This window comes from Rhinolophus ferrumequinum, chromosome 3 (assembly GCF_004115265.2).
Source record: "Rhinolophus ferrumequinum isolate MPI-CBG mRhiFer1 chromosome 3, mRhiFer1_v1.p, whole genome shotgun sequence".
NCBI lineage: Eukaryota > Metazoa > Chordata > Mammalia > Chiroptera > Rhinolophidae > Rhinolophus > Rhinolophus ferrumequinum.
In genome coordinates, this window is record NC_046286.1 from 60737626 (window position 1) to 60749804 (window position 12179).

Consider the following 12179-nt stretch of genomic DNA (forward strand, 5'->3'; position numbering starts at 1 on the left):
TTGGAAAAGCCATGGCAGGAGGAGAAAATCATTCATCTTTTCTAGGAGGCATCTGCATTTTCTGCACTTACCACTTGGGATTACATCTTCACAAATCTTTGCAAACCCACCCCCACTTCCTCACACCTCACAGCTGATGCCCTCTGACAAACATGCTCCCAATACATCGTGCAATGGTCCCTCAGCATTGCTTCAGCAGGAGCTGCCCTTTCCAAGTCACAACATTAAAGCTAAGTTAAAACAGAAAAAACGTAATTCATTCCATGAAAAGCAGTCATTTATTCAACAAATAATATTGAGCACCTACTGTGTGCCAGGTACTGTTATAGGTGCTGAGGGTGCAGCTGTGAACGGGGAAGATAAGGTCCCAGTTCTCAGTGAGTTAATATCATAGTCGGAGGAGACAAATAACACACACACAACAAAAATGTCAAGTTGTGATAAGTACTACCCTGAATAATAAAATATGGTGATGTGATGAAAAGGGACCATGTGATCAGAGTAGTCCTATAAGGAGGTGACATTTACATCAGGGTCTGAACGGCAAAAGGGAGCCTACAGTGCCGGGGGAAAGAACTTTCCAGGCAGACAGAGTGCCAGTGTAAACCTCCTGAAGCTGGGCTTCTTTAAGGAACCAGGAAGGCTGGGTGGATGGCACTGTGTACAAGAAACAGAATGATGCAAGGTGAGGTTTCCCAGGTGGTCAGGGTCCGATTGTGAGGGCTTTCTAAGTCAGTGTTGCAGACTGAATTGTATTCCCCCCAAAAAAGACACATTCAAGTCCTAACCCTCAGCACCTGTGAATGTGACTTGATTTGGAAATAGGGTCATTGCAGATGTACTCAAGTTAAAATCAGGTTATAATGGATCCTAATGCCAATGACTGGTGTGCTTATAAGAAGAGGAAAATTTGGAAATAATCATTACACACAGGGAGAAAGCTACATGACAATGGAGGCAGAGACTGGAGTGAAGTGTCTACAGCCAAGGAATACTGAGGATTGTCAGCATCCACTAGAAGCTAGGAAGAGACAAGGAAGGATCGTCCCCTGGAGCCGTCAGAGGAAGCATGGCCCTGCTGACACCTTGACTTCAGACTTCAAGCCTCTAGAGATGTTCTTTTAAGCCAGTCAGTTTATGGTACTTTGTAACTCTTGTAAATGTATACAGTCAGATTAAGGAGTTTGGATTTTATTCTAAGAGTTGGAAACAATTAGACAATTTTAAGCAGAGAAAGACCAACTCAGGTTTTGTTTTATAAAGGTAAGTGTGGCTACTGTCGAGAGAATGGATGGCGGGAGGCAACGTGGAGAAAGAACAGTAGCAAGAAGGTTATCACACGGACCAGGGGAGAGACGTTGGGGAGTGATCTAGGGTGGAAGGAGAGGGGGCAGAATCAGTGGGATTCAGAGTGTATTTGGGAGTTGGAATTCACGTGGTAGGTGAGACAAAGCACAAAATCGAGGGTAACTTCTAGATTTATGCACATAACCTTAGTTTTGGTAGTATATTTTAGTACATTCGTTTTAAACCATTAGCATATTACTTGTGGCTGATTCTCTTAACTTTGGAGAGCAGTAATACTGGCTTGCCTCTAAGTTTCAAAACATTCCTGCTCTAATACTCAAGCAGTCAGCCTTCAGGATAGGACAGGAAAAGTTCCATGCAGAACTTCCGGGCGAGGACATGAAGAGAAGGAAAGCATCTCCATTTCCTCATCTGGGAGATGGACACTGAGAACTGATAATTCCAATCACCAACCACACACTGCCCGGTGCACAGGACTCAGACACAGGGCTGGGTTCTAATCCTGGTTCTGCTGCCAGCTCACGTGGCTCACTCCGAACAACTCACTCAGCACCTCTGGACTTCATCTTCCAACGCCATTAAATGGGGCAGAGTTGTTGGTTGCTAAGTTCTTTTTCAACAAATAATGCTGTACATGTACCTTACATTAGACTACTTTTGAAAACATTAAAGAATTTGAGGCAAAACCAGCGATATTTTGAATGTTGACTAGAAGAAATATGGCCTCCTAAATGTCTTTGGAGTTCTGTTTCTGGAAATATAGAAGACTAGGTTATTTAGATCTATTGAAAACAACTACAAACAGTGGATCAAATGTAAGATTAATAAAAGTATAGAGGAGCTGACAATAGATAAAGAATAATCACACCAAAATATCGGTAAAATCAAGGCTTTGGGAATTTCTGCAGTGCCCAGGGCTCACCCAAAGGGCCACAACCTCAGGGTAAGGGTGACCCAGCAGTAACCTCGTTCTGCCTTACCTCTACCCATTCCTAACTATAAGGAAAATTGCTGCAACACTGAGGGAGGGGGTATGCAAAATCTCTGAAAAGATATTGCCACAAGCCAGACCTCACACAGATTTGCAGCCCAAATTCAAAGAACTTGGGTAATCAAGAGAACTTCAGACTGTGAATTTAGTTTAAAAAGTTACTCAACCTGGCAGTGCCCTCTGGTACCGGGAAAAGTAAACGCAAATCATATCTGAAGAAAAGTTTCAAAGAAGTTACAAAAATAATTTTTCAAAGTCAATGAATAACATGGTCCAAAATACCCAAACACACACACAAAAAACAAGAAACCAAAGCAAGAATAAGCAATAAATCCCCACAAATACTTAGGAAATTTCAATTATCAGACTTAGATTATAAAAAACAATTGTGATACTACAGATAAAAGTATAAAGGACAAGCTATAAAATATCTCTGGAAAACAGAAAACTAATTTTAAAAAGCATAGCAAATTTGAAAGAGAACTAAATTTAACTTCTATAGATGGAAAATATGATAACTGAAATTAAAAACTAAATGGACAGATTTAACAGCATATTAAACATAGATAAAGAGGGAATTAGTGAGATAAAGATATGTCAGAAGAAATTATCCAAGAAGGAGCACAGAGACATCCATGAAACTATGGAGGAGAGCTTTAAAAACATGACAAATACGAATAGTTTTAACATTAGAGGTTCAGAAAGAAAGGATATAGAGAATGGAATAGAGGTTATATTTGAAAAGATAATGGCTGAGAATTTTCCAGAGCTGATGAGAGATTCTAATCCAACGATTCAGGAAGCCCAACAAATCCTAAATAGAATAAATAAAAAAGAAATCCGCAGGTAGACACAACAAAGTAAAATTGTAGAACACCAAAGACAAGAAAAAAGTTTTAAAATTAGCTTAAAAATACAAAACCTCCCAGGGAACACTCAAATAAGTGAGATAGGGAGCTGAGTTCTCTACAATGGACATCAGAAGACAAATGGAATAATATCTTTAATGTTATTCCAAGGGAGGAAATAACTAACAACCAAGCATTCTACACCCAGCAAAAATCTATGTTTCCAAAAATGAAGATGAAATAAAGAAACTTCCAGACAACAAAAACCAAGGGAATTCATCAGTAGAAGGACTTCTAAAAGATGTACTTCAGGCAAATGGAAAGTGATCCCAGGTGGAAGGTCTGATATGCAAAAAGGAATAAAGAATTTTTTACAAGTTGTAATAAGCAAGTGAATCTAAATAAAAATGACTGCATGAAATAAAAATAATTATGTCTTGAGGGATTAAAAAAAAAGAATTAAAATGTGTGACAAGAATAATATACAAATGGGGAGATGAATGGAGTTAGAGTGTCCCAAGGTCCTTATATTATTGAGGAAGAAATAACAGCAAGGTTAACTTTAGAAAACTCTAGTAAGTAAGCATGCTGCACTTTCTAGAGCAATCAGTGATATAATAGAAAACAGAGTGCTTAACTTTCAAGGAGTAGAAAAACAATTAAATTAAAACATGTCAAAAGAGGGCAGGAAAGACAGGTAAAAGAAACAAAGAATGAATGGGACAAAGGGAATACACGATATAAGGTATGGATTTAAACCCAAACTTACCAATAATTTCTTTAAACACAAATGGCCTAAATGCCAAAAGAAAAAGACTACTATACTGGATGGCGTGGGTTGAAATGTGTCCCCCCAAAAGTTGTTGATCTTACTTGGAAGTAAGGTGTTTGCAGATGACCAAGTTAAGCTGAAGTCATTAGAGCGGGCCCTAATCCAATATGACTGGTCTCCTTATAAAAAAGGGAAATTTAGACACAGAGACAGACCCATACAAAGGGAAGACCATGTGAACACACAGGGAGAGTGCCATCTAAGAGCCAAGCAACGCCTGAGGTACCAGAAGCTAGGCAAGAAGACTGAGACAGACTTTTCCCTCACAACACTCAGAAGGAATCAACCCAGGCAACCCTTTGATCTCGGATTTCTAGCCTCCAGAACTGTGACACAGTAAATGTCTATCGCTTAAGCCACCCAGTTTGTCCTTTTTTGTTACAGCAGCTCTAGGAAACTAACATACCAGTTTTTTTAAAAAATCATGTTCTCCCTCCCTTCCTTTCCTTTCCCAGGCCTTTTAAAGAAGGATTGCTTTGTCCATGTCCCTATTCATAGCTTTCCTTGCGGGCACATTCCTCCTTTAGACTCATACTCATTCTTCATACAAAACTCCCTCGGGGTTCTGAGGAGATGCTGTCGGGGCACCGTCAGGGAAAACTCAATGCCTCACAGTGTTCAGCCTCAGACTTTAGTCTAAAAACCTGCTTGTTGGAATTGCAAATCAGCTCCAACAACAAGTTTGTAGCCAATGACCTAATTCCATTCCTAGGAATCAGCCTGTTGCTGGGTCTACTCATATCTTTTGCTCCCTACATTTGTGGAAGAGATTAAACACCAAAGGAAGGAGGGGCTGGTACCCTCTGGCCTTGAGGTCTGCTTCAGCCACACGTCCTTCAGTTAATTCTGAGATCCTAGTTAAAAGATCTTTGCACTAAAACTGCCCTATGAAAATAAATTACTAGATGGGAGGGGGATTGGGGTGGAAAAGGTTAAGGGATTATGAAGTACAAATTGATAGTTATAAAATAGTCACAGGGGTGTAAAGTTCAGTATGGGGAATATAGTCAATAATGTTGTAAAAAAACTACATGCAGTGCCAGGTGGGTGCTGGACTTATCGGGGATCACTTCATAAATTATATAAATGTCTAACCATCATGCTGTACAACTAAAACTAATATAAAATAATATTGAGTGTCAACTATAATTGGAAAAAAATAATCACAGGGATGTAAAGTACAGCATAGGGAATATAGTCAATATTCTAGAAGCTGACATAAATAACGATGAACAAAAAAGAGAAGTTCCTTGCCAGAAAGAAAGGAAGGAAGGAAGGAAAGAAGGAAGGAAGGAAGGAAGGAAGGAAGGAAGGAAGGAAGGAAGGAAAGAAGGAAACAGAAGACTGTCCTTTAAGTATTTATACTTAGCAGATGCTGCTGGTTATTCCCAAATATCCATGCTCCCTTCTTTCTTTAATAATGGAATCCCTGAATTTTAGCTCATCACCGGTCACCCAGCACTGCATCCCATCTCTCTTGGAGCTAAGAGTTGCCAAGTGACTAAGCTCTCTAGCCAATGAGATGCAAATGTGAGGGGTGTATGCAATTTTGAAGACTAGGCCCTTAAAGGGGAAAGACATGCCTCCGCTACCTCCGTCCACATTCTGCTGGCTGGACAAGTGGGATAGTGGGAACTGGAGGAGCCATTTTAGAGCATGAGGTGGAGACTTTGTGTTAAGATAGCAGAGCAACAATACAGAAGGAGCCTGGGTCCCCAACACCGTGGAGCCATCGCATCAGCCACAGATAGCCCTCTCAGACTTTAACAGGAGAGAGAAATTAGCTTCTATCTTCTTTAAGCCACTGTTATTTCGATTTTGTTATAGGAGCTGACTTTGTATCCTGAATAATACAATCACCAACAGTTTAGAACATTTTAACAATTTGTTCTTAATATTTCAGGGGTGATATTCTTTCTAGAACAAGTTACACTTTTCTTACTTCTTTAAACATAGCAGACAGAACAGAATTGACTCTTTTTTGAATTGAGAAGCATTATTACTATTCTGAACAAGAATACAAATAGATTGCAAGGTGTAAAGGACTGCTAGCCTGAGATAAGTGGCCTCAGGCTGTGGAGCTTGGTTGATTAATGAGTAATTCCTGAAGTTTTTCTGACTCCCCTTACTATCAAACTTACTATCAAGCACATAAAGTGCTTTGGCTCACATCCTGAAACATAGAAGTGCGCGATAAATGTTACATATGACTAATATTGCTACTAGTAGTAATTATTACTATTACATATTGGGGGCAAATGGCTATTTTAAAAACACAGTACTTTTTTTTTTTCCTGCTTATATCACAATCCCAATTATAAAGACACAGAAACTGGAAATCCCACACTGTGGAGACATCGAATCATCTGCGTCTACAGAATGGAAGCTAGGTTTTCTCCTTGGTGCAAACCCTCTCTCTTTATCTCTTTAAAAACACCTTGATGGTCTTTTTAGTCATGGAATCTACCTGTTGACCTTGCAGAGACTCTGAATGAAGGGCCTAAACTAATAGCAGATGCTTCAAACTGAGATGTAAATATTCTGTTTGATAATGAAGAAGGCTCTTTCACGGCAGCCAGAGTACAGCTCTTCAGAGAAAATATGATGTTAAAAGGTGTTTGCTTCCTTGGAGTTGGGTGAGAAAGGGGCAGTAAACCATAAAATGATGCCCTCACAGCAGTGAGCATGTCCCAGCAATGTGGCTGCCAGCAGGGGCGAAAAAAGGGATTGCCAGATGGGCCCAGGGAGGAGGCATGACCTATGAACTCCGGAGCACTGACGTCTGACTGCCAGATGAACTCTTCCTTTTCTGCCTATAATTCACTCATGTTATTCTCAAGACTCAGAGAAGGGGTTAAATGTCACACCTGTGTTAGCTATAAACGGGTCTTAAGGGAGAGGCTTGTGCCCTACTTGGACCAGAGAGTTTCCACATGTGCACGGGCACAGTGATCGACCAAGCAGCTTGGAACAACACCAGGCTAGAGGTGACAAACATCAAACAGCCTAGACCTGTGAAATAGTCAGTACAACCGGAGGTCCTCAGAATCTCCTGGGGACGAGCCTGCCAAAGGCTCAAACACTTATCATTTTATTAGGATAATATTGTTGCTAGAAATACAGAGGGTGCTAAAAAACTGTATACACATTTTAAGAAAGGATAAAAAAACTGTATTAAAATTGTAATACTCAATATATACCGGTAACAAAAGACGAATACAAGTCACGTTTGACTTCTGCAATTACAAGAGGTGCTCAAAGTGGTTACCATCAGTGTAATTTTAATACAGTTTTTTCCTTTCTTAAAATGTGTATACGTTTTTTTGGCACCCTCTGTATATCATATGACAAAATTATAGTTATTTATTATTTAATAATATTGATACTATTGCATATTTTATTCTATATTTATCAATATATTATCATAGAATTATAACAATAATTATTATTATCCTTTCGGTGTCCAGCCGTGTGTGAAGGTTTCTTCCTTCAAATATCCTCCCCTTCAAATCTAAGGCTGTTAATAAACTGCTATAATTGAGCTTGTAAGAAATATGTTTATAGTAAAAGCAAACAGACTCTGAGGGGGGTCTTAAAAGCATTTTCTTAGTAATAAAAACAAGATCTTTAATGGTAGACCAAGAAATATCTTACTTTGCTTATTCAGGGGTTTTTTTGGTTGTTGTTTCTTTTAAAACAACTTCTAGATCCCCGACTGTGTCCCAGATCGTTAGAATTGCCAAACTAGTAGCCATTTGGTAAATGGAATAAAACTGTACAGTTTTCTTGCTGGATTCTCCACAATTAAAACCCTTTGGTCAATGGTAAGTGGGGCTTCAGGGTCAAAGAAATTGTCAAAGCAAAACTGGGGGGACTTAATAAGTTGCCAACTTTTTTTTGCCAAACCCTGACAATATACATTTAATAAAGTGAAATAAAATACACTTTAACACCAAAATAGTAGGAAGCAGGTATTTCAGAATGAAGGATAATTCTTTAAGTGGAATCATTTTAGCTTTATGAAGACTTTCAAATGGTTCTTATTTTTTGCATGTTATCATGAGTGGGCTGAAACTTCATGCAGACCAGCACCTGGTTTGGAGCTATTCGTCTTCAACACTAAGCCCATGGCTTGGGGAGTCGTCCAGGAGTTGCTCATCTGATATCATTCCCACACATTTCCCCAAATATGTGGGAGATAGACTCAAGGGATTGCTGTGGCCACTGACCCCTGTGAAGCATGGGCCTGAGACCTGCCTCCTTTGGGCAGGGCCTGGATCGTCAGTTAAGCATCCCAAAAGCTTTCTTCCTGCCCTGAGGTGTCTCTAAGCATTAGGAACACTGAAAACTGCCCTTTTTAGGAGACAGGAAAATTGCAAAGTTGGGTTCATTCCGTGGAGTGAATTTCCATTTTTCCTGGCCTCAGAAATGCTGTGTCTGTCACTAATTTTCGTTCTTGGGTCACAGATCCCAGGGGAGTAGGAGAAAGGCCAAACAGAAGAGAAAAGTTTTCAGTGTGTTTCTTCAGATCCTGGACTTGATCCCTGGCTCTCTATAAACAGAAAGGCTGCCCAGCTCCAACCTTCCAGATGCAATTCCCAGATCCCAGCAACTGTGCAGGTAGCTGGGTAGGGAGACCTGCCCTGGGCCAGCTTCAAACACAGTTCTGAAGCTGGTGTGCCCATGAGAAGAAGGAGGCTCTCTTTGTTAGAAAAACAACTAGTGACAGAAATTACCCTAGGAGACAGCTGAATAAAAGTTTCTTCTACAAAAACCAATGACCCCCCTCCCAAATAACTTTGAGTCACTTTTTCCCCACCTACCGTTTTTATTTTCACGCAGTTGGAAGGACTGTGGAGAACCAAAGAGCTAATGGCTGAATTTATTACCAGTTCTTCCGGAAGCTTTGTCTTTCTGCTGACCTGAAATAATTTCCATACATTTTCCTAAATCTATGGGAGTTAATTGCCAATTTGCATTTTGGTTTGAGTATTCAGATCTCAAGGTGGAAACATAAGCTCTTTATTTCAAGAAAAGTAAATGAAAGAAAACTTCGGAAGCTCATTATCTAATGCCCGAAAGGCTTGTGGAGAACAAGCTCAGTCCAGTAGTGTCTTCAAAAACATCTTAGACGAGAAGCTAATCCTTGGGCCTGGGTTGCTTTATGTGATTGCAGTTACATCAGAGAATTTATTCTCCATCCCCAGCATCTCCAAATCATTGATTCTTAAAAGGATCACAGGATTTTAATTTGGCCTGATACGCCTCCTTATAGGCAAACTTGACATTAGCACCTTTTATAAGCAGGAAACTATGAATTAACACCCTGCATTTTCACCATGAGTGCCCCTTGTTGAGGCTCTATTTGCGAAAACTCTTCTATGTCCACTGACACTAGCCTGCTCACATTATTAATTCAAATGTCTCGGGAACATCATTTGCTTCTACCAAAATAAGTGACAAACGAGTTCTGGAAAGTGGTTGCGAGAGCCACCCAGTAGGCATAGTCAGGGGACAGCTCAGTGTCTGAAACATTAATTTAGATGCAAGACTGAATCATGTGTGTTTAGCTCTGACCCTCAAATCTGCTTGCCTTACAACTTTTCCCATCTGGTGTAATTGGCTATCTCCACTTGTAAAAATGCTCATGACAGCGACAGCAGGCTTTGTGTGGCCACGTGGTAACAATGAGGCCTCGTCCATCACATACTCCATTGACAGAAACTTATTGATCCTGTCTTTACCCAGCTCCCAACCCAAGATTTCATCACGTTGTGCAGTGGAGCGCTGCCCAAGCACCCGTGCCCCAGCCCAATACCACTTTGGAGAAAGGAGATGATGGAGCCATACCTTGTACCCGGGTTTCCGCCCTCTTTTCTTTGGGATCTTCACCGCTGGTAAAGAACCAGCTGAAGCAGAATAAAGGTTATGAACTGCCATCTTCATAGGTGTTGAGTGAAGTGGGGGTCGGCCTCGCTTTCTCCCGGGGATCCTCTGAGACTGCATTTCTGCTGGTGCCAGTCTTACAGAAGGAAGTAACAAATCGCTCACAGGCAGAAGAGGTGCTAAGAATTAGTCCAGACACAAAGCAAAACAAAAACACAAGTGTTTGTTTGGTTTGCAAAGCAAACATGGATCTGGTTTGGTGATTTTGGCCATACCACCCCTTCCTGGAGCAGAAGACCAAAAATGAGAGAGCCAGGCGCCACTAGGAGCTTTTATGATGCTGTTGTGGCTCCTGATATAATTTCAAGGATAGTGAATTTTCATGGGACTATAGTGAAGTAGGGAAGATACTGGCTAAGTGGAGAGGACAATAGATTCCCAGCTCCAAACACAATTGATAGTGTCACCAGCAACAAGACAACTTTATCTGTGCCTCAGTTTCCTCAGTTCAACTTTGAACTTATGTAATAACAGTATTAAATAAACACAGCCATTCTCTCATATTCACCATTATCCCTTTGGTTGGGTTATAAATTGTTATGAATTTTTTTCCCCACAAAATTTAACAGTACAAATCAATTGTATTAAAGGCGATTATGTCCCTCAATCAAATTGTGGACAGAGACTTACACACAGAAATGTTCATTTTAACATGATTTAGAATTGCAAAAATAAGATGGATATAGCCCAAATAACAAGCAATATAGGAATACTGGATTTACCTACAGAATAAAACAATCAACTAAACAAAAGCCTTCAAAAATACCCTTAAGAGCGTGAGGTCGAGTGAACAAGCATCACACAAATTGCACATAAAAAAATTATCTCGATTATGTGAAAATTTACATGGTGAGAAAGTAGAAGGAAACATGCTAAAATATTACCAATGGGAAAAACAGTGGGACTCTGGATAATTGTTCACCATATACAAGTCCTTTCTTCCAAGTAGATCCCTCACATACCAGAATATTCTTAGCATTAAAAAATACTACTAATAAGCTTCTCAAGTAAAGTTGGCTAAATCCTGCAGCAAGAGGTAGTTGATCAACCCCAACCCAGAGACCATAGCAGAACCATGAGCTCAGATTTCCTGGAATATTCAGGAATGTGACAAATGAGACAGAACTTTTGACTTTAACTCAGGGGTGATACTAGGTGATAAAATTTCTGAAAATTAGTAGTACCTAGCAGTGGCAATGAGAGGCCATTGCTCAAAAGGCTGCAGAAAGAGATGGACAAGATGATAGATGCTGTACCTACGCCCTGGTCTGGGCAGCACTGCAGGGACCAGATTGTTTTGCTCGGGGAAGAAAATATCAAATAGTAGAAATTCTTAAAAACACGACAGGAGAAATTTGGGGGATCCTTTATAGATGTAAGTTCACTTCGTTAATTCTCTGAATTTTAACAGTATTCTATCAATAATCTTGATTGTTCTTGGACATAGTATACCTAGTGAATAGAATTTTAAAGCATAAATTTATATATTTATTGACTGCATTGTTAAATGGTTCAGATAGATGGACAAGCTCTTCAGGATATCAATTTTCCCTATCTTTGTCAGTTTAAGAAAAATACCCTATCTCATTGATTCTAAGATGCATGTTGTTCACACATTAACATCTCTGGAATTGGGCGCACCCTAAAGCACTGTAAGCCTATCCCATAGGGAGCATTTTTTCTCTCTTAGTCATACAGGAAATAATGACAATAATGACACGCAATATAACCAAAGACATCTTAGAGTCAAGGAATTACGATCAATGAAGATAAACCCATCAACATGTAAACAAAGAACATCATTGTATTTCTAGATTTAATGTCTGCGCTCCACGATGCCAACAAATATCCAAAATAATCATTTTCAAAAAAGAAGGCATCCAGAAAACACTGACGAAACACCAAAATGTGTCCGTAAGATTTTTACTATGTGAAACTTGGTCTGAGTCCCATTTTGAATTATCATGATCAAGTTTCTCCTTCAATATTAGTTTATCTTTATAAACTTTAGAAACAGGAATTTTTCCTAGTTGTGGGCATGTTTCTCCACCTTCTTACTTTGCCACTAGGAAGGCGATCAGCAATGTATCTACTAACATAAAGATCAAAAGTCAACAAGAGAAAACCCACAATCAGCGAAGGCATTGAATCTCTCTTCTCTCCTGGAAATGAGAGTCCGCTTGAAGGGTCAATTGCTGCATTCCTTCACTAGTGAATTGAGATACTCTGCTAACTGAGATATTCTCTCACACAC

The 12179-nt window shown here is 39.8% G+C and overlaps 1 protein-coding gene across 7 annotated transcripts in view; it reads right to left on the bottom strand.

Annotated features, from left to right (window-relative positions):
- SCML4 (Scm polycomb group protein like 4) overlaps positions 1-12179 on the bottom strand; it is a 122111-nt gene that overhangs the window by 70472 nt on the left and 39460 nt on the right. For 6 of the 7 annotated variants that reach the window (XR_004422678.1, XR_004422677.1, XM_033102761.1 and 3 more), the window contains one exon: positions 9830-10044. The exons of the other annotated variant lie outside the window; for it this stretch is intronic. Coding sequence is in view for 4 of the 6 variants with exons in the window: in XM_033102761.1 (XP_032958652.1) it covers positions 9830-9985 (156 nt within the window). In the remaining 2 variants the exon portion in view is untranslated. The remainder of the gene's footprint in view (positions 1-9829; positions 10045-12179) is intronic. 7 annotated transcript variants of the gene reach the window in all.